The sequence below is a fragment of the Musa acuminata genome, chromosome BXJ2-4, assembly GCF_036884655.1.
Source record: "Musa acuminata AAA Group cultivar baxijiao chromosome BXJ2-4, Cavendish_Baxijiao_AAA, whole genome shotgun sequence".
In the NCBI taxonomy this organism is placed as follows: domain Eukaryota; kingdom Viridiplantae; phylum Streptophyta; class Magnoliopsida; order Zingiberales; family Musaceae; genus Musa; species Musa acuminata.
Genome location: NC_088341.1, coordinates 7482943 through 7508199, shown reverse-complemented (window position 1 = coordinate 7508199; position 25257 = coordinate 7482943). Strand labels below are relative to the sequence as shown.

The following is a 25257-nucleotide window of genomic DNA, read 5'->3' as shown; positions in this document are numbered from 1 at the left end:
GGATCAAAACAATATCAGCTCAATACCTAATTTTGTGCACTAGCAGTCTACCAATCAAAGCTTGGATCAATATAATATCAGTTCAAGACCAAGTAGGTGTACTAAGCATGCCAAGCGACATAAGTCCTATACTTAACCATACAAACCCTGCAACAGTTATGCTCGGTTATACTGTAAGATTAACCTTGATCCATGTATCAATCGATGAATTCCATCCGTGCTAAACCGGTATTGAGCAGTACTGCACACTTCGCGGTAAATCATCAATTTCCACACATAATGCTGTTCTTGCAGTTGTTAAGCATACCACCCAAAGAAGAAAAGACCAAGCACCCATATCGGTATCGCACATTTTTATTACATTTCGATCTGGCATATAAGTCCATTATGGCAATGTGAACTTACATTTATTTCATAGGTGTTCACAACCATTTATTTCATTCCTTTTAGGAACACAGATCAATTATCTCAACTAAAACCACTTACCAGGGACAACCGACGGTGGATAACATAACATAGCTACAACTTAGAGGCATATGCAGTAGCTCGGCTCAATGCAATGGCAGTTTTCGATCCAGACTGACGCCTCAAGTGTTTGCAAATGTAGTCCCCAGCAGCCATGAGCCTACCCAAATCCACATTTGTTTTTGTGCCTAGGCCATTAAGCATGTACACTACATCTTCGGTAGCAACATTCCCAGAAGCTCCCTTTGCGTAGGGGCATCCACCCAGGCCAGCCACAGATGAGTCGATGACACTGATTCCCATCTGGAAGTCGTAGCAATGAAGTTGGATGAAAATTGAACTAAAAATATGACGTGTTTGACACAGATTGAAGAAATTTGTTTACTTGGAGGGCGACCAAAATATTTGAGAGTGACTGGCCATAGGTATCATGAAAATGAACGGCAAGCTTGTCTATTGGAATAAGAGACATTGCAGCTTCAAGCATTGGAATCACAGTGCCTACAGTGAAAAAGAAATAATGTCAGATTAGCATTTTACTATAACGGTTTTTGTAATAGAAGAAACCATGTCAATAGGATTTATAAAGAGTTTGACACTTCTGTCTTACAAAAAAAGAAAAAGAGAAAAAACCCAAGCAATACTTGAGACTGCCAAATATAGATTATGATGATTTTACAAGGGCCTAAAAGCTGATGGCTGAAGCCACAAACATGGCTCTAACTATGGAGTGGCTTAAGGTCCTATTGCCAGAGAGTGATCTTGGTTAACATACTCTTCTGTTGACATCCTACGAGTAAATTTAACTAAGCTGACCAAACTAGTTGAGATTTAGTAATTATTTAACATGTATTAGCTTGCCGTGCAAGTCTTTCTTATATTTTGTTGTTACAACAAAGTGCCAACTACATTTAGAACATGTAAGCTCAACAAAATCACATGGTTCTGAGGGCATGAACTTAATAGTTTAACTAATTCTTTTGATGAAAAGTGGTTAATATAGTTCTGAGAAAGCCAAAAAGGAATGAACAGAAGGTTTGTAATTTCGATCCGTACCGATGTACCAATCAATGGTCGGTACGATACATACCAACTCCAAAAATACCTGAAAAAAAAAAAAAAAAAATAGATTAAGATTTTTAAGTTGGAAATAAATATAATTTTAGCAAAAATAATCTAAATTAAGAAAGAATAATGACACATCCTTTTTTTACTTTGAGGAGTAAACTGTCCTTCCATTAATATTGAATTCTCTACAAAGAATGATTTGAATTGTTAGATGTGAGTGAGAATGAGTTTAAGAGAGCTGAAGAGATTGAAAGAGTAATATGAGTTGAAAGAGGGGAGAGGAAATGGTTTAAAAACCCTTTCCTATGGTTCAAACGATCAATTTGATCGTTTGAAATAGGGTGATCTCAGCTCTTGATCAGTACTGGTCGAATTTTGACCGTTACCACCCGGTACAGACCCCGTATTGCCTGATACGGGGTCATGTTATGGTATCACCTAGTAGAGGGCGGTCCGCGTACCGGTCCTCTATCAGACCGGTACGTAATGCCCGTACTAAGTGGTACAGATCGGTATTGCAAACAATGAAATGAAGTACAAATTTCTTCTTAGGTTTATAGATTCTTGTGTGTTTATTACATTTTACTAACTTCATATGTGATAAAGTGAGCAAAGCTTACCTGGAGTACCAACTCCAATGGTATCACCGAGTGAAATCTCATAACAGCCCATCTCATAGAGTTCTTTAGCCACGTATGCCACCTGTTCTGGAGGCACTGCTCCTTCTACAGGACAACCCACAACACAGGACACATACCTATCAATTACAATTGCTAGTGTCAGATCAGATGTATCATACCAAATAACAATGCTGGACATGCCACCAAATCATCTAAATTTAAGTTGTATAAAGTTGTTAATAGGAACACTAATGAATGAGATGACTATGTATCACAATAGTACAAATGCCACCAAATACTGCATTGCAGGTGCATTTATTTAATGAATGAGATGCCATAGCACAATGACAAGAATCTGAGAATCCCAGTTTGAAGTTAGCATTCAGGAATAGAGATATTAAGGGTGAGCCTTGACTTCAACTATCCCTGCCCAATTAGCTACATGGATCACTTCCTGCCATTTTGCTCCATGGGCGGCTACTCTCACCTAAAATGAAATCAGTGACAATGACTCAAGTACAGCCACTATCCAATAAGAAAAGTGTAACATGAAAAGTTTCGACTAACTAAAACCTGTTATAAGAAGCAGGTTCATTGAAGCAAAGGCACTGACTATACATACATAAGATTAAAATGAAAGAAATCATCCTCTAAAAGTGCCCTAGCTAATGGCCATTCACGAACTAGGGACTAGGGTAAAACTAATCCCAACAAATTGCAAGTCAGGGAAATAAGTGATTGCTCTCCTATCCTATGAATGGTTAAATATCAACATATATCTAACTTATGTAACAACAAATATGGTGGATGGCACCTCATGGTATAGTGTAAAAAATACCATTATTATCAAACTCCAGGATTATTCTGGAGTTCTTAGCTCCTGTGAGATACGTGTGCCAGGCTCTCTAGGAGAAGTTCAAGGATTATCATTCCAACACCCCTTTTGTTACTATGGAAACCAGAGGATGGGCCCAGGTCACATGATGTTCCTCTTCAGCAATCTAAGTAACCAACATTCAAATCACAGAAACAATCTTTTTCCTTGTACAGGCAATGATGTATACATCGATCTTTCAAACCCCACATACGTGGGAGCCTCATGCATCTTCCCATCCTTTTTTATGTTACCACGGAAGCCCTCCTTATTGTCAAATCATCGCTCTTTTCAAAAGTTAACCTCTCACCTGCTCTCTCCCCATCTTGTTTTATGTTCCTTTTATCATTTTATGTTTATTATTCTCTTGGGGATGTTTTCTTATATCTTTGTTTCACTGTCAATCAAATGCAAGTTGACTGGGCTGCAGGTCATTCGGCTGAAAGCAAAAAGAAGTCAAATAACTTCTTAGAAAGGTAATTCAACTGAATATTGCAAAACTTTCAGAGAATAAGCTAAAAACTGAAATGATTAGGCACATCACTAAATGCTATCGAAAACTAGTAGGAAGATCTGACCCACGAACAGGAATTGCAAGTTCTTTTGCAGCAGAAACAACTTCACGATAACGATTGAGACTCTCTTCAATGCTGCAATTGATGTTGGACTTAGAAAAGGACTCAGAAGCTGATGCAAATACAGCAACTTCCTTTGCACCGGCTGCAATAGCTGCTTCAAAACCCTGAACATTTCGATTGTAACTATACAGTTCTTCCTCTGATAAACACGATGCTACTCCATATGGTAGGTTCAGACATGAAATTTGAAACTTACTTTGAGATTGGGAGTTAACACAGGAAATTTGACACCATCTAATAGAGGAATTGCTTGCATGACATCCTTTGCATCTGCTAACTGTAGATAAATACCTCAATTAACAACTATACAAGAATTACATTTATAAACTGGTTTTCAAGTGATACATACACTTTGAGCTTTACAATATTAAACAATTCAATAAATGATCACATGCTAATTAAGAATTCATTCTTTACTGGTCTTGTGTGAGCTCAAAGTATTAACATTGCAGCGTCATTAGTAATTTTAGGGATTATAGAATATGTTCTACTACATAATTTTGGTAAGCAATTCCTTGAATAAGCGAAGTAAACTTCACCATAACCTAACCACAAGTGATGTTTGGAGGTAATTTCATAAATGATTTCAGGACTGTTTATAGTATCTACCAAACAAGAAATAGACTTGCAACCCTCAGTATTAATAATGTGAATCAATACATACAAATTTATCTATATAAGATACCAAGCAGTCAAGGTACTGAAAGAACATTTTCCAGTTACCGTCAACTAATCTTATCATTTTGCTTTTCTTCCAAGATGACCCCCATGCTACAATATGATCAAGATTCCTGCTCAAGGAATAATCACTCAAGTTCTTCAGATTTGAGACATTTGACTTGAAAAGTATTAAGTGTGATGAACTTCCTTTTCCATTAACCCTGAGTGAAGGGAACCAGAATCACTCATAACATAAGCGCTCTATTTTCTTCTAGTTGTGGAAGAGTCCGTACTTTCATGTGATATGAGTGAACTGTACCACCAAGCACAGAAGACTATGGATTCCATTATGAAATCTTCATTCATGTTCTTAAGCTCTTAAATATTGGGAGAAATTAAACTAAAATTTTAACCTATGGAAAGGTGGACCCTTTAATGATGGGATGATAACTCAAAAAGTACCTGAGGTACCCATTTTGGAGAGACAAAACTTGTTGCTTCAATAACAGATAATCCAGAGGAAACCAACTTGTGTATCAATTCAACCTTTACAGTTGTAGGTATAGTAAGCTTCTCATTTTGTAGACCATCTCTAGGCCCAACTTCTACAATCTTCACAAATCTTGGCATACTTCTGAAGAACTGCAAACATGTTAATTGTTAGTTTCACCTAATGGACAAGGATAATGAATGATCATCAGCATGAAACTAACACATCAGATTTTCAGAGCTACTTAGTGAAAACTATCAAGAGGCATCTAAGTAAAATTAATAAATCTTAAATTATACCAAATAATTTTAAAACAAATTTGGTTGTTTATGAAACACATTCCTGTTCTGACAAGTAAATACCAATCCGATGGTTATTAAGACAGGCCACGTAATTGTAAACATTGAACATAAATGGCAAAGGTGACTTAAGACATCATTTAGCTCCAAACAATTAGTTGATTGTGTAGTTCCATTGATTTTGAGGATGGTTAAATGAACAGAAGCTTTTGATCCTCCACTAGCATAAATGACGGTTCTGGAGAGGACATAAACAGATGGATATGCATCCAGAGATAATCATCCAGTGGTTAATGCAAAAATAGCTAGCAGAGATTGCAACATACCAGGACAAGTTATTATTTCTGCCATTTCTTCATTCTACCAATTTTTTTGTTTCTGCTTTAATTGGATTGTTAAGAAAATATAAGCAACTGTTGAATGATTTAGAATGGATACTTGCATATATTTAGATGGTACTTCACCTCTGGCTAAGTTGGAGTTTCTTAGAACTGGAAATTGCATTAGGTAATGTCTAACCACTATTTGACAACATGTAAACTATATATCCATATTACCTTGCTCTAAGATCACCATTCTATTTAAACAGAACTTGTTATTTTCTTAATCTAATTGAGTTGCTTATTACAATAACCTTTAGAAATAATTCTTTATGTCATCTATGTTATGCACATGCCAAGAAATCCAGCTTTTGCATATGGTACTTGTCAATGCAAGTTGGGACATGTGCATAGCTCATGTCATGTCAAAGGCAAGTTCATATGATGCTAGCCTAGGAGAAGATTAGTAACATTTCAGCATGTTACTAATCATGCAACGGTACCTTCAAAAAAATCTTCAATTTCATCATTAACCAAGACTTGAGAAGATGTAGATAAACTTATGAAACTGTACAATATACATCTTTGAGAAACTACAAACTTCTTTAAAAAAAAATGTTCCATCACACTTTACCATGCAGTACAGTGTTCTATTTAGGGCACAAAAAAATTTTAGGGCATAATTTCTCAATAACATGTACATCAAGAAGCCTGAAGAAAAGCAGCTCTACCTAGATGAACAACACTTTCAGCAAAATTACATAAATACCATACAATCTTACATTATAATGGCAGTTCTTTAAGTTTGCAAATAGTTCAAACTGCATAAATTTAGAGAACCTTAAACTGAAGGTTTCATTTACTATGTAACAAACATGTAAGGAACAACAGTCTTTACAACTGGCACCACTATTAACATCACAGATTCATTCCACAATAAAACAATACCAACCTTTAATAATTCAAAAAGGACAAAAGTTTTTCACTTTAACAGCAAAATATGAATTTAGGTGCAATATAAGTAGTTTCAAAAGCTTAAAATGTATAATGCAGGGCACAGTTCATACGGACATAATTTATAATTTTTTTCAATATTGTGCAACCAAGCAAAGCATCAAACAAGAAGCAAAAGACATCAAGCTTTCTAATCTTAGAAAAAAGCAAAACCTATCACTTTTAGCACCTTGCCCGCTAGACCACCTTCCATGTCATTGCAAGATGACTTATATCGATGATCTTGTAGATGCCATGGATCAGAGACACTACATATCATCCGGTTCCTACCAATACTTTTCCAGATTAATGGGTCTCTAGAAAACATATCCCTTGGTTGTCTTCTCGAACCATGTTCTTCACTGAAATGAGAAACAAAAGACTGATTTCAGTAGTAACCGTCATGGAGAATAATAATGAAGTGAAGAAATCAGACAAGAAAAACATTTTAAAATATATCAGCAGAGAGCAATTGCAGAATACATTGACAAAAGTAATGCAAATGAGCAGCTCAAGGTGAATACTATGACATTACATTTTATTCATTTAATGGTCAATAAAATACTCCGAGATCATGAAGGACAAAAGTCTGATCATATTGACCCATTAAAAGAAGGAAAGAAAATGGACATATCTGAATGTATCTTAAAATACAATGATTATTATAGATTTGGAGTTCAATCAATCAAAACTTTCTTTTCATACTAGTTTAGTCAAATGGCCATTTCCAATTGTGCTTTATATGAAAAATATGCAAAGTACTTGACTGTCTTGATTCGTCAGTCTACATGATATTTATGAAGTTTTACTGGTTAATTCTATGGATTAGCTGCACAAAAATACTGGACAATGTCTAATAGAAGATAGTCCTTTAACACCTTAGGTCCTTCACAAAGGATTTGATACAAAAATCATACCAAACTTCAGCAGTTAGTGGGGCCAAAAAAACTTTCTTCATGGTGGTCCACCCTAGGGATATGTGAGCCATTTACAATAATTTTCTGACAGAATAAGCTTGACCAATGACAAGATAATTGGAACACCTTTCTTTAATCAATAATGTCTTCATTAATCGCCCTTTTCTGCTGAATAACAGATCCAAGATAGTTTACTAGTCTTATATATCCATCATAACTATATCCTCAATTATACTCTTGTTATCACAAAAATTACACTAAGTAAATTCAGTTTTAGTCCTTTATTTGATATAAATACTTCACTTTTCAGTATTCTCCTTCATTGTTTATTTTACAATTAATCTCAACAAAATTTTCACCAACCAAAATGTTATCTCCAGCAATAACACACCATGAGATTCTATCACGACCATGAGATTCTAACACAGCAATAACACACACCAAAGTTCATTCATAACTAAGTAAAAAGAAAGACACAAAGTAGATCCCTGATATACACCTATGGTCATAAAAAACTTGACAAATACTCCTTTAGTCCTAAGAGTAGTGATATGTGTGTGTGTTATCGCATCAATATAACCACTACATATGCTTTTCTAAAATACACAATTCTTTTCTAAAACCTACAATGATAAAGTTGCAGAAACTACATCATAGCTTTTTTAAATTCAACTAAACCATATACAACTCTTTCTTGGGGCACCTATATTACATAAATACACAAATAAAGCTAAAAGCAGTACATTGTGACTAGCAAACTATACTTAACTGATTTAGATATAATATCATATCACACAACACAAGCCAAGTAGTAGATACTAGGTAGTACATCGTGGTCGACCTAGACCTAACAATACACAGTATGGTCAAGTAACACAGGCGCATATCACTGTTAAGCGCATACTGAATGCTATGCTATACCCAATGTTAAATTTTGAAGCATGCACCAAATTCAGAAATCTTTGTAGTGGGTTGAAGGGAAAAGAAGTGAAGAGAGATAAAAATAAAAGTTGGTAAAACAAACTACAAAGAAAAAGAAAGAAAATAATAAGGGAAAAAGAAAATACAACCTTCACAACATGCAAAATCAAAACAAAAATATTTAGTAAACAGCAGCAGGATGAAAAAACATTCAATCTGCTTCATTGTCAATTATAAACTTTGGCTTACTTGCAACGTTCAGATAAGCTGCATTCTCTTCCTTCACTTAGGCACTTGCCCATTGTCGCTTCATCAATTCTGGACCTGGAAGAACTGGAAGTGCAATGTTGAAGTCTGCCTACAACACTTAATCTTGGCATGGTGTCAAAACCCAAAGGCTCCTCTACGCTTGACAATTTTGAACTGGATGTCAACGTGGAAAACGGGGCAAATGCCAAGGAGAAGCAACTAGTCCACCGCACACACTTAGAGAAAATGTTCTGAGTCAGCATTATATCAAGAGCAGTGAATGACAGCTTGATGCACTTCAGAATAAAAGCAGAATTGTGAGCTACCTGAAAATCAAACAGGCCAAATTATAAGTAGAAAATTCTTAGTTATAGTCTACAATGATCATTCAAGCGACACTGCATTGATATAATCGTAAGAATCTGTCAGAAACAGACAATATGTTTCATGTCATCAAATGAAGCAAAAGAAGAAGAAAATGCTTCCACTTGTACATTTCACAAAATGTAATGATCTTTTTTTCTTTTCATAAAAGTCAATGCGTTTCTTCCTGTATGACCACCTTCATTGTTAGCTGAAGATAGCACCAGTTGGGAGTATGACCAAAAAGATCATTTAAGGATACTTGGACATGTCCAAAGAGGACCATTAAGTTCCTTCAAAGGACAGATTAGTCAGTTCAAATTCCAATTGTTAAGAGAGGAAGAGAAACTTAGAATTTGTCTGAAGACAGTAAGAAAGTTATGACAAACTTAGAATCATGTCCAAAGTGGACCATTAAGTTCAATTAAACGACAGATTAGTTAATTTAAAGTCCAATTGTTAAGACAAGAAGAGGGAGACCGCAGAACTATTTGTGCGAACAAGTGAGAAAAGTTATGACAAACTTAGAATTTGCAGATACCAATCTTAGTACAGCTAAATGTCAAATACATAATCAACTAGTTGTCACACCATTTTTTTTTTCGTTTGATATTTTTTTGCAGCTTCTCTAACATGAAACTGCCATGCTGGACGAGGAAGGAAGAATAGGATCAGGAGGAGGAGAGAAGGAAGTGTACCCGCAAAGAAGTCGGCGGCGATCGACGGACAGCGCGTGAAGACAAACCCTAATTGAATGGGCAGAGTTCAACTTCAAACTTGAATCATGTCGAATCAAAAAAAGAGGAACAAGTTTGATTCTTCGATCTGAAACGAAGCGATCGACTGGGACTGATGGGGAGATAAAAAGGGGTCGCTTTGGAGAAAGGGAGGATTGCACGATCGACTCAGCGGAGCAGCGCTTTCGCTTCGCTCGCCCTCTTCAGACAAGGCCGTGACCGTACATACATGAACGGAACCCCTCTGGCGACTACGGGACGACGAATCGGGCCTGCTTCCGAGACCGCTCGAGGTTCCTTTAATCGGAGCCGTTGATCTGGGAGGCTCTTCGTTCGCTCCTCCGCGCTTGGCGATGGGTTCGACGATTCGGCGGTCCAGAGTCGGGAGGGCGGATTCGGATGAAGTCGGTCGTCGGAAGGATATCGCATCACGAACCGTGGGCTAACGCCACGTTGGACATAGGGAGGCGATGGACCGTGTGATCTTGTCCTTATTTTATGGGATCGGTTGTGGAACACGTCCGCGATCATTGAGACTTTCTACGTGGGAACGATATTTTCTTGTATATATCTTTTTATTTTATATTTAATTTATATATATGAATTTTATTAAGATTTATCTCTGTTGAGATATCTCGTTAATTAGTATATTGTTATGCAATTGATAGGTTCATCTACTTGGTTGGTGGAAACCTCCACGTTTATCTTACTAAAAAATTAATCTTACTTGTACATTTCAAAGTTAGGAAATAGCATATACATTATAAATTCTGATATGGCGTATACAAAAAATATATATCTTCAATATTAAGATTCTTTTATTTACATATATATAAAAAAACTTGTTTAATTATGTATAATTGATATTAACTAATTTGAATTTAGAATTATATATATTTAAATAACTAAAAAAATTTAATGATAATTAATCATGTTGATAAATATGTAAATAATTTTTTTGAAATTTTTCTATTTTTCTCCCAAAAAGGTCTCTTGTTTTTATTTTATCCAATAATATAATTCTATAAATGTCCTTTCCTTCTCTTTCTCATTTGTCGGTTCTTCTTCCTCCTCCTCCATCGCTTGTCATTATTTCTCGTCGTTATCCTTCTTACAAGAGAGAAAAGAAAAACGATAAATGAAATAATGGGCAATAAAAAACTAGACGAAAGCGATGGGTGAACAACGTCGAGCAAGAAGGGATGAAGGCGATGAAGAAAGAAAGGAAAATAATATTTATGGGATTAAAAAATATATTGGACACTATCTAAAAAGACAAAAATATGAATCCCTTATGAGATAACACAAAAATAAAGAAACTTTTATAGAAAAATCATATATATATATATATATAATGTATGCTACAGTTGATATATATAAAAAATAAAAAAATCTCTTATAAATAAAAAAAATGTCCTAGTGGGTATAGGATGACCAGAATCCACATCACATCCCTGCAATTAAAGAGAAAACTATTTTTTTATATTTCAATATAATAAAAAATGCAGTTCTTTTTTCCTTTGCAAATAAAAAAAAGAATCATGTAAATTCCTTTTTTACCCCACAATATGATGCTGCAATGGGTTTTCTCGACAAACAAATAATTTGACATGTAGAATCATAACATAGCTGCTTTAACGTGCCCCAAACTACTATGGTTAAAGAGCACGAGGAGCAAGAAAGCCACACACTACCATCCTCATGCTGCTGCTATCAGCTTCACCCCCCACACTCTTCCTTTCATGAAGAACATGAAACAAACATAACACGCCATAATTACGCTGATCAGTAACTTTCCGATCACTTCCTTGCAGCCTTTAGCTCCTGTACCAATTTGGTCGCCGGCGGATGCAATATTGCCACACCCCCAAATTTTTCACCGGAGTATTTTTTGTACACGGCCTTCAGCTTGCTCTCCGGCGCCGCCGCATGACAGTTCACCAGAATCTCCGTGCATTCCCTGCATCATCATCATCAGTTCATGCCCAGTTAGCTTTACTGCAAGCCATCATCAATAATCACAATCTTAACAAGTCACATACAGCAGTTGCTGCTCCGAGAACCCTGTGTGGCGCTCAAGTGTGTCGGTCCAGAGAGGGCTCTTCCTTAGGGTGCACCTGGCTGCATAGACTGCGGAAGCAGCGACCATGGACGGCCGGTGCGTCACCATCGAGTACTGCATCATAGCCAACTCGGAGAAGAAGAAGACCATGTGTTCCATCTGCATTTTGATCACATCAAACTGCGTCATGAACTGTCTCTATGGGTATGTCCATCGTCGCCCCGCCTCGAAGTCTTACCTCGGTATCGCATGATGCAGCCTTCAGAAACCTCACGAGGAACACATAGGACGTCGGGACCGTCAAGTTCCACTCGAGCTTGTTCAGGATCCCCTTCTCCATTCCAAGGATCTGCTCTCTGGTGTAAGCCATGTTTGATATGCAGATGAAATCATCGACCTGCAACCAGATGATGCTGCCCGGTTCAGCGGAGAAGACCTCACCGTAACTTACACTTGCTCAAGCTTTACACACCTGCGGCGCCCATATCTCCTCATACTTGCTGGCGATGAGCATGGCAGACACCCCAACAAGCTGGAATTCTCTCCTCAAGACCACGTCCATGGAAAGGTACCGATCGACGATGTATAACGTAAGGTACAGCGTCTCGGGCATCAGCTCGAATTTGTGGTGCACTTCTATCAGCCAGTCCGCTAGAATTGCTCTCATCTTCGCGTTGATCTCCACCTGGGAATCCATGTAGCCGCGTGGCCTGCCGTCGTGCTGCATCAGCAGTCGAAAGGAGCAACTTTAGCACCGATACTGAGAGACTCCTATGTGGCTTGAGGAACGCAGAGAGACAAATACCTCAGCAGATCTATAGAACTTGTAGATGTCCTCTATGTAATCCACGACGGCCAACTGATCCTCGGCATCTGCAGCATCGATGTCGTCTACCAACTCCTTCGGCTTATCAACGATCCCACAAGCAACCTTAGATGAGACAATCAGAGTTATAGTGCACAGGTGAATTGTAGCAAGTGCATGTATGCAGTAGAGATGTTTGAGTTGGTCATATACTTTGCTTCGAGCCGTGAGCACGGATGTCAGTGTGGGAACCTTCTTTCTGGAAGATTTGCTGTGTGTTTGCTTTGGTTCCTCATTCTTTGCAGGACTCAACGCGACGATCTTCTCCTCCTTGTTTTTGATTGCGACTTTCTTAGCTGGTTTTCTACCAGCTCTACCGACTGCTGCATCGGGTGGGATAGCTACAGGTATCTGCAATTGCAATGGTAGATGATCATCAGCAGATTGCTCGTTTGCACGTATAATTTGGGACCAAAGAGAAGATTTAAGAGAGTAGGGAACAGCAAGCATTTCTACCTTGTTAACAGCAGCTGCAGCTTGTGCTTTGGCCAGAAGTTGAGCACCGAAACTTCTAAGAAGATAAATCATAGATATAAGATAATTCTTACAACATATGGGGAAGGAAGACGAGCGATGGATTCAAAAGGAATGGCTTATGTCGATTGAAGCTACCTAGTGATGGGGCGATTTATATGGGGTTCCGGCTTCCTGATTCGATGAAAACATGGTAAGGTGTCATCAAAAGAATCGATGAAGCGCATGATTACACTATGAAGGCAATGCTTTGCTGATCTCACCCCTCAACAGCTCGGACGGTAACCAGATTACCAATGTCTCCGAGCGCTCGGCGATTCTTCCCATCTGCCACAGCGACGTTCTTCTGCTTTCCCGCCGGCGCCACCCCACCTAAACAATTGCACCATAAACAGAAGAAATGTTTAGTGCACATACGCATGTGGTCAAGAAACAGGACGGTACTCATTGAGACCAAGAAAGAAGAAGCTACCAACACAAGTAACTGCAAGTCATTCGGAAGAAAACCTCACGAAGAAGAAGGGGAAATCTTTCTCGCATGTTAAAGACCAGAAATCAGCAAAAGACTACTGCAACGTGGGGCACAGGGAAATCATCTACAGACCTGAAAGCATCGAAAGGAACAAAAACCAAAGCAGAGGCGAGACAAGACCAAGAACCGAAACAACGAAAATTGGGATCTTTACGAGACACCCACGTATAATCCCGACAGTGGAGAAAGAACATCGACGAACCAACAAGGAACAGGAGACCAAAACGAGGAAGGGGAACAAAAGAATCGAGAACAGGTTTCCGAAGTGGTCATATTTACCTCTCTGTTGCTGAGAAACCACAGCCTGAGGTCTCGAAGCCATGCCTTCTTCTTCCCCTGCTCCCCTGCTCCGACGCCTCCGACTCCCCCTCCTTCCCAAGATTTCGGTGCGGGTCGGAAAAGGGGCGGCGAGGTTAAAAGGAGAGGAGGCATTGTTCCCAACGGTCGAATTTGTTTCTTCTCTCGAACACGCAACGGTCCGATCTCTGAGATCCTACGGCTGAGGACGCGCGTCGTCGTTCCAGAAGTAGCCGTTGGGTGACGTGGCCTAAATTGCGGGAGGCACAATGGTTTGGTCATAGGAAAAGACTAAAGTACCCCTCGTTTATTATGGGATGTAGTTTCCATCTATGATGACCAAAAAATAGAAATTATTTACCTATTTTCTTGTTAAATAATACCTGAAATTTCTATCCATGTTAAATAATTACCTATTTAACATGGAGTAGTTTCTATCCATGTTAAATAAATAATACGTGAAATTTCTATTTTAAAAAAGATAAGATGATTTTTCAGAAAATAATTTAAAATTTTAAAAATCCCTATATGTGTTTATACTTGAATGGAGTTAGAAAAAATAGAACGTGTTAAAGTAGAATTTGATTATCTAATGAGAGTGTCGGGTTGAGATGTTTGAAACTATTAGATTTGAAGTTGTCCTAAATCCTATAAAATTATATAGAGTGCATATGCCTAATAAAATCCCTTCAAAGTTTAAATAATTTTTGGGTTAATAATTTTAATTATATTTATGACTAGATGCACCAAAAGAGTATGGCATAGAGAATGTACTGGAGAGATTTTTTTTAGTAAAGTTTAAGATCATTACTCTCGAGGTTGTGATTTAATGTCGGTGTAATCATATGACATCGAAATTAAAAACTATGATACAATTATTGATGGATAATAATGTTTGAAAGCCGATATCATGTTAGTTATATGATGATAAAAGTATTAATCATGTCATGAGAGGGTTCCATTGTGATGATGAAATACTAATCATATGAAATTAAGGTGTCAATAGGTTTTATCATGTCGATATATCTATATCTTAATTGTAAGAAGAAGAATTTATGAATGAAGATAGTTATAATATATATATATATATATATATATATATATATATATATATATATCGATGATTTATGCATAATAAACTATAATTTATCTCATTAAATCGAATCATGATAATTCATATAAAACGTACTAATAGATGTGATAGAGGGATTAAGTATGAAAGAGATTATGTGCACCATACTATATTTGATAATATAATAATATTATTTATGTAGAACAACTTAATAAAAAAATTATCCTATCAAATCGAGTCATGATAATTAATATCAAAATTAACTTATAAGACGTGATAGAGAGATTTGAGTACGAAAGAGATCATATGCATCAGATAATATAATAATATTATTTATACATAATAAATTAATAAATACTTTATCTCATCAAATTGAGTTGACGTGAAAACTGACTTATATATGTGATACATGGATTCCAGTATGAAAAATATTATATGCATACTTGTATTTGATAAATATAATAATATTATTTATTATAATAAATTAATAAATAATTTATCCCATCATGATGATTGATGTGAAAATTAACTTATAGACGTTAATAGGGAGTACATTATCTATAAACAAATATGTGTTATCCCTCCCTTATTACAAGAGACTAAGAAAGACCATTAAAGGAAATGAGGGTTCTCTTAGACTATATATATATATATATATATATATATATATTATATCTTATGTTATTAACTTGGATATCGGAGGGATTAAACTATAAATTTCTCTTAATTACAATCTGTTTGTAGATGGTGCCTTAAAAGCTCAATTATAGACTATCCCCTTTGTGATTAAGTATAAAAATACAACATGATAAAAAAAACTTCTCTTATACAACATACATATATACTCTTATATCTCAGGTTATTAACTTGGGTATCGGAGGGATTGAACCACAAACTTCTCTTAATCACGATCTTTGTGTACGTGACGCCTTGAAAGCTCAACATTCACCTCGGATAATTTTGTGAGTATGGGTCTGAATTACGTCAAGTTGACTAGAACGTCAATAACATATAAAGTATTTTACTATATTTAATAATATAATAAATATTATTATTCATATATATATATATATTAATATATTGTTTATCAGTCATGTAACTAGCATGATTATTTATCACTTTATATGGTCAATCATTAATCTAAGTTGTTAATACATCATTATGTCATGATTGGTGTCTTATAAAATACATTCTCTAGCTTGATTTATGAAGTTGTATTTGCTGAAAATTTAATATTTTAATATAATTATACTCTTTATGCCAATTAGTTGATCTTGGTGTGAGAATCCACATAACTTAGATGCTAAATACATTTGATGACAAAAAATCACCGACAATTAACTTCGTAAAAAAAAAAAAACCTGAAAAGAAAAAGCGATGGAGACATAAATAAACATTTTCATAAAAATGTATGGTAATAAAAATCGACGATGAATATATGCACATCAGTCGCTCTCATAACAGCGACAAACTTTGTTTCGGCATGAAACAACAGCTTGATCCCAAGTACAAATTGCTAAGGGCACATAGAAATATCCACCCAATTACTTTGGATTATCCACACTTAACTCTTCGGATATTTGAGGATAATAATGCACTTAGTTATATATAAACTTAGTTAATTTGTTTTCTTTTTCTTTTCGCATTTTTGTACTATGAAAAGAAAAATAATTAAAAGCCTTTAAAAGCACAAAGAAAATATATTTGGAAGATTCCCTACTGCTCCTTTCAAGACTAATTTTGGATCCACCTCATGGGAACAATTTAAGATCAAGCTATATTAATTAATTATTTATTTTGAGCTAATTTTCTAAAAAAAGGGGTTAAGGAAAATTACTTAAACCTCAAACCTATAAATACATTAATTAGTTTGCATGTCTAAATATAATCTTTTTATTAATTTAAAATTAATTTATTAATAAAAAATTAAGTTGAGTATGTATTCTTTAAATTAATATTTTAGTAGGAAAATATATAAAAGCATTTGGATTGTGTAACATAAAAGCGATAAATAATTTCCCTTTTTTCTATATATTTTATTTAATGCAAAAAAAAAACCCCTCAAATCAATTCCCTGCCGAATGAAAGCGTCTCCCTCGATCAGGAGAGGAGGGTTTTGAGCGTGCAAGAGAAACCAAGCAAGGCAGCGTCTCTCCTTTTCCAGAGAGAGAGAGAGAGAGAGAGCTAGGGTTGGGAGATCGCCAGCGATGCCTTACCTGGTTCGGGACCGCCTCTTCTTCGGCGACATCACTGCCGCCGCCGAGGTGCTCAAGAACGGAAGCCCCGAGATCACCCACGTCCTGTCACTCCTCAGCTCCGCCTCTATCTCCTTCTTCTCCGACTGGCGGTCCGAGATCTCCATCCCGACGGAGGAGATCAGGAAGGTGTTCGCCGGCGCCGATGGCTCCCCGAGGAAGTCGCTGGCGCCGGGGAAGCTGGTGTACTCTCTCGAGCGTGCCGGGCCGGAGTTGAAGCTGGTGAGGATGGCGGTGCCGTTGAGAGATACAGAAGACGAGAACCTGTTGGATCATCTGGATGTGTGCTTGGATTTCATTGATCAGGGCAGGAAGGAGGGGGGCGTGTTGGTGCATTGCTTCGCAGGAGTGTCGCGAAGGTATTTAGGTTTACTCTGGGTTTGCATCTCTCTCTAAAAGCTTTGATACTCTGTTCTCGTTGTTCATTCGTCATGCTTTCTCTGTCATCAAAAACGGAATCTTTGATATAATATACGTGGTTTGCCTCTTACTTGCAAGATATATATTTGGGAGTTTGGTTAATTGAGATTCTGGGATGTGTGATCTCTGTATAATTTATTGGTTGAGATTTATGTACCTGTTGATGAAATAAACGATACATAAGGCTGTATTAGTAAGAGGAGATATATATATTTCTCCCGGCATCCTGAATCACTGAAACTGAGGCAAAATCCAGAAATGCCAGAGCTTGTCATTGTTGCTTCACCCTTATGACCCTGGCTGGTCTTTGGTGGTTAAAGTTTGTTAATTAATTTTATCATGCACTTTTAATCAAGTATTTAATAGTGTTACGATTTATCACTAGGTCCTTAGATCAATTATCATACAATTTACATTTATCAAAGGTTGAAAGTTTGGAACTCATCTAACATAAGGTTTTTTTTTTTTCTAAGGTGTTTGGTAGCTTGACTGGTAGAGACTTTGGCGGATCATCATAGGTTCTTAGGATCAAAACCCATCTTCACTAATCCTTTGCAAAAAAAAAAGAGAAAGAAGCAGTACCTAAATGCATGTTGTTATCTGCCAATTGCTATGACTTATATAATGACAAGCTAAGTTGCTGGGTAGGAAATTTTATACCATACAGGGTTATAACTTCAGGATTCAAGACCAGGTTATAGATCACTACTCTGCTGTATTGAATTGAGGTATTTTGTCCCTTTCTTTTTTTATTTTTTGGCTTTTGATGCATCCCTATATAACCTACCTCTTAATGTAACCTATCTTTTGGAATGAGTCGCATGAAAAAACCATATTGATTGATTTGTTTATTAAGCCTTTGGCTGATACTTACATGTTGATCAGGATCGGGAATCTGACTCTTTTTGCAAGTGACATTCTCAAGATGGGGCAATATTAACTATTTACTGAATCAGCTGATGTTCTTTTCTGTACATTTTTGCTTCTCTAGCTTATCTTCCTTATGTGTTTTTTGTGGGTTTTGTTGCAGTGCTGCCGTAATAATTGCGTACCTAATGAGAACAGAACATAAATCTATGGAAGGTTTGGAGACTATTTTCTGTTCTTATATTTGTTGTCAAATGTAGACTATTGTCGAATCTATGTGGACAGACTGCAGCGACTACAGTCACACAGTCACACTTGCTAACAATGGTGAAATCTTAGAACTGTTATGCTAGTTTCTCTTTACTAATTGGTGTACGTGGTGGTGTTTATGTTTACAGATGCACTTGAGTCCTTGCGTGAAATCTGTGAGTCTGTCAGCCCAAATGATGGTTTCCTGGATCAGGTAGGTTAATTTTGGGTGCTGGTGTGCTCCTGTGAAAAATAGTGTTATAAAAAAACCCTTGACTAAATTAATGTCTAATTCTTGCAGTTAAGTTTATTTGAAGAAATGGGTTTCAAAGTAGATACTGAAAACCCCATCTACAAGCGCTTCCGCTTAAAAGTATTAGGTGGGTTCTTAACTGTGGATTAATGTGCATTCTTTATATTCCGGAAGACCTATCTGTAACCAAGTATGCAATTTTTTTTTTATCATGAATTGCATTATGATTCTATTCTCTTTTGTGCTGGGTCAAGTTCGGGCTAGACATCAGGTCCTTCTATGGTTGGTCTTAGGAGTCTTGTTAAGGAAAAGATTAGCAGTTAATTCTTTCATTATGAAAGCTGATGTGTGGGCAGGACTTTTTATCATGACTTTGTCTAAGGCTCCCAGTTGGGACAAAATCGATGATCAATTATTCTTCTACAACTGTCTGTTTGCTGGACTTGCAAGCATCAGCCATATGGATGATGAAGTCCCAGATCGATCAGGAGGCCCTCCTGGTTACTTGCTCCAATAGAGAAGGTTACCAGATAAGGGAAGGCTCTAAGATTCTTGATTTAGTCATTTTTGGCCCCCATTTTGGCTTTTGGCTGAAAGGAGACATAATCATTCAATTGGATATACAGGAAGATGAAAAGATGTTATTACCTTTCTGGGGAGTCCTTCAAAACAAAACAGTGACTAGTTGCTATGGTACAGCTAAAGATTATCCAAACAGTTTAGATTTGACCAGTTAATTGGGCTCTTGGATTAAGCACACACACAGCTGAGGGAATGTATTTCTTTTCTTATTATATTCCTTGTTTACTGTTCTTTTAAGTGAAAGGACTAACGGTCTTCAACTATTAATAGTGCTTATGTCTTGAGTTAACTAGAAGATATGAATCTACTGCTGAAGTTATGAATCTCTTCTCAGGCTGGTTGGCCTGATATTTCTTTCTCTCTAATTATCTGTCTCCCGTACCAGTTCCTCTTTCACCTACCTATCAACCTTGCTTTGTTTCACATCACACAAAGAGTTCCGACACTTCACTTATTACAAGTGTTTGTTTTCAGGTCATTCATATAAACAGGGGGAGAAAATAGACAGTTCCATATTTGGTGCTGATCCTGGTTTGCCACTAGAGTCCAACTCTTCTGAGGAAGTCCGCAAGGGAAATCAACATACTACAGCTTACCGCTGCAAGAAATGCAGGAGAATTGTTGTATCGCAAGAGAATGTCGTTAGCCATGTGCCTGGTGAGAATGAGACGTTCTTTGATTGGCAAAAGCGAAAAAGTGGTAATTGGTCTAATAGGTTTCAGGAGCAAGAATGTTCTTCCTTGTTTGTTGAACCCTTGAAGTGGATGACTTCAGGTAATTCATTTGCTTCTTTGGAATTGCATTGTTCAGAGTTTTGCACTTAAGAGTATTCAAGATCTTAATCGGCTATATCACATTGATATTTGTCAGCAGACAAACTACAGTAAGGTTGAGTGCTATATAGTTGCTTGCACTTGGATCTTGTTGGAATGACTGCTTTTTTGAGTTTACCGAAGTCTCTAATTTTTTTTTCTTTCCCCCCTAAACCTCCAATATACTGGCAAATTAAACATCTCCATGGATCTTATCATGTTGCAGTTGAAGATGGTGCGCTGGAAGGAAAACTCTCATGCATCAAATGTGATGCACGCCTTGGATACTTCAACTGGTCAGGCATTCAATGCAGCTGCGGCAGCTGGATCACTCCTGCCTTTCAGATTCACAAGAGCAAAGTTGATATTAGCATGGTGTAGCACATACCGGGAGTATCCAAGCAAATTTAAGCCATTCTCCTAGGTGTACCTATGCATATACGGGAAGAGCCTTGCTATCGAAAAGCCGAACGAGGCATACTCATCATGTTTGGAGTATATTACAGTCACTGGTCCTCGATTAACTGTGTTAGGTGGCTGTTTTGCTCGATTTGGTTTAAGCGGCAATTCCCCTGTTTGTTCCTGTAGTGACTGAACCGCACAACCATTTTGCGGCTTGCAGTTTGCGTTCATGAGAGTTGGTTTTTGTTGATATGTTCAAAGAGTCCAGAACCTATGCCTGAGTTCAAGATTGTGCCTTTGTTTCTGACTGTATATTGGAGTCTATACAAATTAAGATTTGTATACATTTGTTCTTTTGGTGTTGGTAGTATTTTTCTCTAAACAATGTGCAGGACAACAGAGGATCTAAACTCGATCCCAATTTGTTGTTCTTCCCAAGGACTGTTGTCATCCTAGCTTACTATCAGGGTTCAGCTTCATTATCTTTCTTCCATTTTTGATTGCCACAATAGCCAGCTCTCCCGCAACTGTGAAATCTAAAGGTGGAATCTACTTCAAAGACTGGGAATACAAAGAAATGCTGCTAAATTACTCATAGGAACGGCAGATTCAGCTTCCCCAGCTGAAAACCTTACAAAATGCCACAAAAGTTGAATGCTTGGGAGACGGCATTACGACTCTCTAACATCTTGTACTGAACCTTCTCTCTCAAGGGATTTCTCCAGTGGTTTCTGCTCCTCAGGATTGGATTCTGCAAGGCAGATCGTCTCGCGGTTGAGCCGCTTCTTGCCATGGATCGGAAAGCCGAAGAGCTTGACACCGCTGTCTGGCTCGGCAGTCGCCGGAAGAGGCTGGTTCTGATCGCAGGGCGGCAGCTCCACCAACCTGGCATGCCTTGGTTCAGGCGCGACTGGGGGGGCGACATGGTGTTGGATGAAGTAGATGATGTCGTTGTAGAGCTTCTTCATGCGGGTGAGTTCTGATAAGAGCAGAGAGTTCTTCTTCCTCAGCCTCTGGTTGTCCTCCGAAAGAGCCGAGAGGAAGTCGACGTCGCCACCCGGCACTGCCGAAGGTGGCTCAATCCAGGCGTGCTGGGGGTGGCAGTGGAAGAACTGAGGGACTTGAGAGGTCTTCCTTCTGTGTATCTCAGACAACAAATGCTTCTCTCCTCTCCTGAAGTACTCATTGGCAAACTCCCACCTATCCGCCGCAATCTTTCTGAAACCCTGCAGCAAATTAGAAGACCAAGCATGCGTATAAGAAGAAAGGGATCTAGAGATCACCAAGTACCGCGACCCAGCACAGAGAAGAGGGAAAGGAAGCATCGAGGACGAAGAAGACGAGCATGCAGAGCTATGCATTGGAACCATACGTAAGTGTTGAGCTGTCTCACGAAGCTGGAGAAGTTGCTGTGCTTGAAATAGTTGGGCAGCAGATCCCTGGCGAACTCCGGTGGCCTCCATACCACGAAGGTGCCTTCGTCGCCACCCCAGGAGACGATTGGATCGGTGCAGGGATCGTCAACCAGCTGGTAAGTCTTGGTCAGGAAAGGCGCCGGCACTGGCTTTGCTGAATCCATTGAGACCACCATGTCTCCGCTGCTCTCCATTAAGAAAGCCTCACAGACAAACAACACCAACCTTTATCTCTCTCTCTCTCTCTCTCTCATGATTAAATATGCATCAGGTTTCTGTGTTTTTGTGTCCACAGGAATGTGTATTCTTCATTCAAATCTGGTGATACACAAGTATTCAGTTCCATCTTCTTTTATGAGCATCAGCTGGAACTTCTCTGGTATTACTCTTTTCCTATCACTGGGTATTACATTGTACAATCAATAATTAACATGGCACTGTTCCATGGGAAATTGTGGCCTCTTTTAAAAGGTTTCTTCCCATGTAGCATAACCAGCTAAAGACATTTTTCTATTCTCTCTCTCTCTCTCTCTCTCTCTCTCTAGCTCTGCAATGCATACCAGTTTGTGACATTCCTGCCCTTACTCTGACCCTATTTGCTAGCTACTACTTCCGCTGCTGAAGTTTGATTGATCTGATGACACCAATAGACCAAACTGCTTCTAGGCTTTGCAATGCAGTATATGCTGTTCTTCATTCCGTTGTACTCTCTCACTCTCTCTACTCTCTAATCTTCTGCAGTATCAAAGCAGGCCCGTGAGTTCAGATAGCACATGTAAAGGTGGCAAGCGGATGGAATAATAATGTAACTATGTATCCTCTGCAACATTGCTCATTTGGTGCAGCATCTTTTTCTACTTGCCTTTTTCTGTCATTTACATGAACGTGGGACTCGATGCAGCTCCTCCCAAACATATTATAAGCTTCAGAAATCAAAAGCAGACATTCCTAACCCTTTTCATTGATGATGAAGCTTGGGATCTGGGAGGCCATCACTGTAGACAACACATACATCTCTCCGGTGCATGCATCATCACTTCACCTTGCCGAGCTTTTATGTGGCGCAAGATGCGTCGGTGATGGTAGATGGAGAGCAGGGTATAAAAGGGAGAAAGAGAAGGATGTGCGAAGAAGGAACTGTTGCATACTGAGAACTGTTCTTAGAACTTGAAAATAATGGAAGATTCTATTCGGCATATGGCAACTGCAGCGCCTCACATGATCTTTCTCCATCCACATGTGACCCGCTGCTTGGGAGCCAGAGACTGCGTTTGACCATCCCAAAGAACTTCATAGTGTTTGACAGAGATTGCAGAGCTCAATGCCTTGTCTCATTTAGGCCCACAGCCTCTCTGCACCCTGCACAAATCTAAATGCATTCATGTGACCGAGGATAAGACAAAGATCACGCTCAAATGTTCATGTGACGAAGAAGTTGGATTTTGTGGAGAACAGTCGGGATAGCTCCAAAAGAGATCAAGCCATGGAAGGAAGGAGGCCATTAGACCAATTTGTCAGATCATAAAGGATCTTAGCCGCCTGAATCACCTTTAAGCCTGTGTGTGTGTGTGTGTGTGTGATGGTTGTGAAGGATTAATCCCAGATTTGAGTACACTTTTAGACATAAAAAGGATGTTGATTTCTGCTTGTTCTGTTTTCTTATTCGTTTACAGTGCACCAACAAAAAGTAGCTGATTCGGCCCGCAGTTCATGGTGTGCCTGCTGATGAGCTTGATTTGAGCATGAAGGAAGTGCACAGACAAGTGCGAGGGAGGGAAGCTCATTTGATGCAAGAGGAGAGCGGCATGAAGGAAGGCTCTGCTTAGCTAAAGCAGAAAGCTCGTTTCTTTTACCTTACAGGAGCATTTTTGATACTGCAAAAAGGAGGAAAGACCATGGAAAGATGGGATGTTGGTAGACAAAGGAAGCTTTGCAGACAGCATATCATTCTTTGGTCACAGAACTAACCAGTGAGTGGAATCAGTAGGCCAGAGCATTAAGTGGCATCTGATTAAAGTGTGTGCACATAAAGGTGATGTAAAGAGGAATTACCCATCCCCTTCTGCTACCCCACACACACACACACTCTCTCTCTCTCTCTCTCTCTCTCCCTCTCTATTTCTGACAAAGCACACAAGCACATAAAGATGCTCAAAATCACAGACACAGTCTTGTACATGCAAAGTATATTGCTTCCACACTGTGGAGAGTAAAATCAATGAGAAATTTCTTCATGATACAACAGAGCCCCTGTCGGAATTCTCAAGGGAACTGTGTGCAGTTTGGAGAAAGTAAAACCGATAGTTTTATTCTAGTCCATTGGCTTTATTTTTCTTGAAGGAATTTGATGAAAGCAATGAATGTCTTATAGGGTGAAGATGATCCTAGTTTTCATGATCCATCATGAAGGCTGCTGCCAAAGCTAGAGCTGGTGCTTGTTCAGCAAGTTAGAACCAATACTAGAAGATCAAATCTTAAACATAAACAGGTGATGATATGTTTGTTGATGAGAACATATATTGGCAGTGTTGTAAGTCCTCATATGTTCTTTCTTTTATCATTTTGGAACACTGCTTTGCATAAAAATTAAAATGGAATTTGAGATGTCTTGATTTTGGAATTGGGGTGTTAAAGTCATTTTATAAGAGTTAAGTCTCATATGATGTGTAATAATTGTCAATTTAATAACATTTTTTTTGTTGGTTCATGCAAAGACTGAAACCTCAAATATGCAATCAACATAATGCTATGTCCCATTTGAGCTAATATACCTTAGTTGTACACTCTTCAATCATTAGAACTTTTTGGTTTGCTATGATCATTTTATATAGTATATCAAGTACTTCATAACTCACTGTGCTTCTCAATGTTGATATGGAAGATGTTTAACTATGCATTAATTATATTTGGATGTTTAACTATGCATAAATGGTACCATCATCAACCACATCATTTCCCCCCATTTCCTCTTACTTCTTTGTTGCTTCCTTTCCAACTTAATCTTCTTCGGAAACCATTGGGGTTGAGTACTCTTATGGCCACCTGCAGCTCCCCATGCGTGAAAGCAAAGATGAGGGCAGCAAAAC

General features: G+C 38.1%; 4 protein-coding genes across 6 annotated transcripts; 1 reads left to right on the top strand and 3 right to left on the bottom strand.

Annotated features, from left to right (window-relative positions):
- Positions 1-336: 336 nt before the first annotated feature.
- LOC103981077 (uncharacterized) lies at positions 337-10047 on the bottom strand. 2 transcript variants are annotated; one of them, XM_009397668.3, is made up of 9 exons: positions 9576-10047; positions 8515-8840; positions 6618-6789; positions 4788-4967; positions 3862-3942; positions 3606-3769; positions 2154-2290; positions 851-966; positions 337-768 (listed from the first exon to the last, which is right to left on the bottom strand). In XM_009397668.3, the coding sequence occupies exons 2-9, from the start codon at positions 8775-8777 to the stop codon at positions 520-522; spliced, it is 1362 nt and encodes a 453-aa protein (XP_009395943.2). In that variant the 5' UTR covers positions 8778-8840; positions 9576-10047; the 3' UTR covers positions 337-519. The 2 variants fall into 2 exon arrangements, with proteins under 2 accessions (XP_009395943.2, XP_018680626.2); XM_018825081.2 differs by having other exon boundaries at positions 8515-8750; positions 9576-10045.
- Positions 10048-11173: 1126 nt separating this feature from the next.
- LOC103981075 (G2/mitotic-specific cyclin S13-7-like) lies at positions 11174-13913 on the bottom strand. Of its 2 annotated transcripts, none has more exons than XM_009397666.3 (10): positions 13827-13913; positions 13279-13387; positions 13154-13189; positions 12998-13052; positions 12695-12892; positions 12482-12607; positions 12149-12397; positions 11915-12073; positions 11657-11835; positions 11174-11574 (listed from the first exon to the last, which is right to left on the bottom strand). In XM_009397666.3, the coding sequence occupies exons 1-10, from the start codon at positions 13867-13869 to the stop codon at positions 11415-11417; spliced, it is 1314 nt and encodes a 437-aa protein (XP_009395941.2). In that variant the 5' UTR covers positions 13870-13913; the 3' UTR covers positions 11174-11414. The 2 variants fall into 2 exon arrangements, with proteins under 2 accessions (XP_009395941.2, XP_018680627.2); XM_018825082.2 differs by having other exon boundaries at positions 11265-11574; positions 12998-13049.
- A 3078-nt stretch (positions 13914-16991) lies between these two features.
- On the top strand, positions 16992-21100 carry LOC103981074 (uncharacterized). Its single transcript, XM_009397664.3, has 6 exons — positions 16992-17530; positions 18622-18674; positions 18857-18921; positions 19009-19087; positions 20017-20316; positions 20581-21100. Exons 1-6 carry the CDS (start codon positions 17124-17126, stop codon positions 20733-20735), a joined length of 1059 nt encoding a protein of 352 aa, XP_009395939.1. The 5' UTR covers positions 16992-17123; the 3' UTR covers positions 20736-21100.
- A 186-nt stretch (positions 21101-21286) lies between these two features.
- LOC135609789 (heat stress transcription factor B-4b-like) lies at positions 21287-22488 on the bottom strand. Its single transcript, XM_065103449.1, has 2 exons — positions 22129-22488; positions 21287-21982 (listed from the first exon to the last, which is right to left on the bottom strand). The coding sequence occupies exons 1-2, from the start codon at positions 22363-22365 to the stop codon at positions 21428-21430; spliced, it is 792 nt and encodes a 263-aa protein (XP_064959521.1). The 5' UTR covers positions 22366-22488; the 3' UTR covers positions 21287-21427.
- Positions 22489-25257: the final 2769 nt, after the last annotated feature.

Excerpts from the sequence above, each read along its gene's own strand:
- LOC103981075 (XM_009397666.3), bottom strand. The coding sequence starts at position 13,869 with ATGGCTTCGAGACCTCAGGCTGTGGTTTCTCAGCAACAGAGAG. Across the intron at positions 13,053-13,153 it reads ATAAATCGCCCCATCACTAG|AAGTTTCGGTGCTCAACTTC; the intron begins GTAGCTTCAATC and ends TTATCTTCTTAG. Across the intron at positions 12,893-12,997 it reads CTGCAGCTGCTGTTAACAAG|ATACCTGTAGCTATCCCACC; the intron begins GTAGAAATGCTT and ends TTGCAATTGCAG.
- LOC135609789 (XM_065103449.1), bottom strand. The coding sequence starts at position 22,365 with ATGGAGAGCAGCGGAGACATGGTGGTCTCAATGGATTCAGCAAAGCCA. Across the intron at positions 21,983-22,128 it reads TGAGACAGCTCAACACTTAC|GGTTTCAGAAAGATTGCGGC; the intron begins GTATGGTTCCAA and ends AATTTGCTGCAG.
- LOC103981077 (XM_009397668.3), bottom strand. The coding sequence starts at position 8,777 with ATGCTGACTCAGAACATTTTCTCTAAGTGTGTGCGGTGGACTAGTTGC. Across the intron at positions 6,790-8,514 it reads AGCTTATCTGAACGTTGCAA|TGAAGAACATGGTTCGAGAA; the intron begins GTAAGCCAAAGT and ends TTCTCATTTCAG. Across the intron at positions 967-2,153 it reads CATTGGAGTTGGTACTCCAG|GCACTGTGATTCCAATGCTT; the intron begins GTAAGCTTTGCT and ends TTTTCACTGTAG.
- LOC103981074 (XM_009397664.3), top strand. The coding sequence starts at position 17,124 with ATGCCTTACCTGGTTCGGGACCGCCTCTTCTTCGGCGACATCACTGCC. Across the intron at positions 18,922-19,008 it reads ATGATGGTTTCCTGGATCAG|TTAAGTTTATTTGAAGAAAT; the intron begins GTAGGTTAATTT and ends TAATTCTTGCAG. Across the intron at positions 20,317-20,580 it reads CTTGAAGTGGATGACTTCAG|TTGAAGATGGTGCGCTGGAA; the intron begins GTAATTCATTTG and ends ATCATGTTGCAG.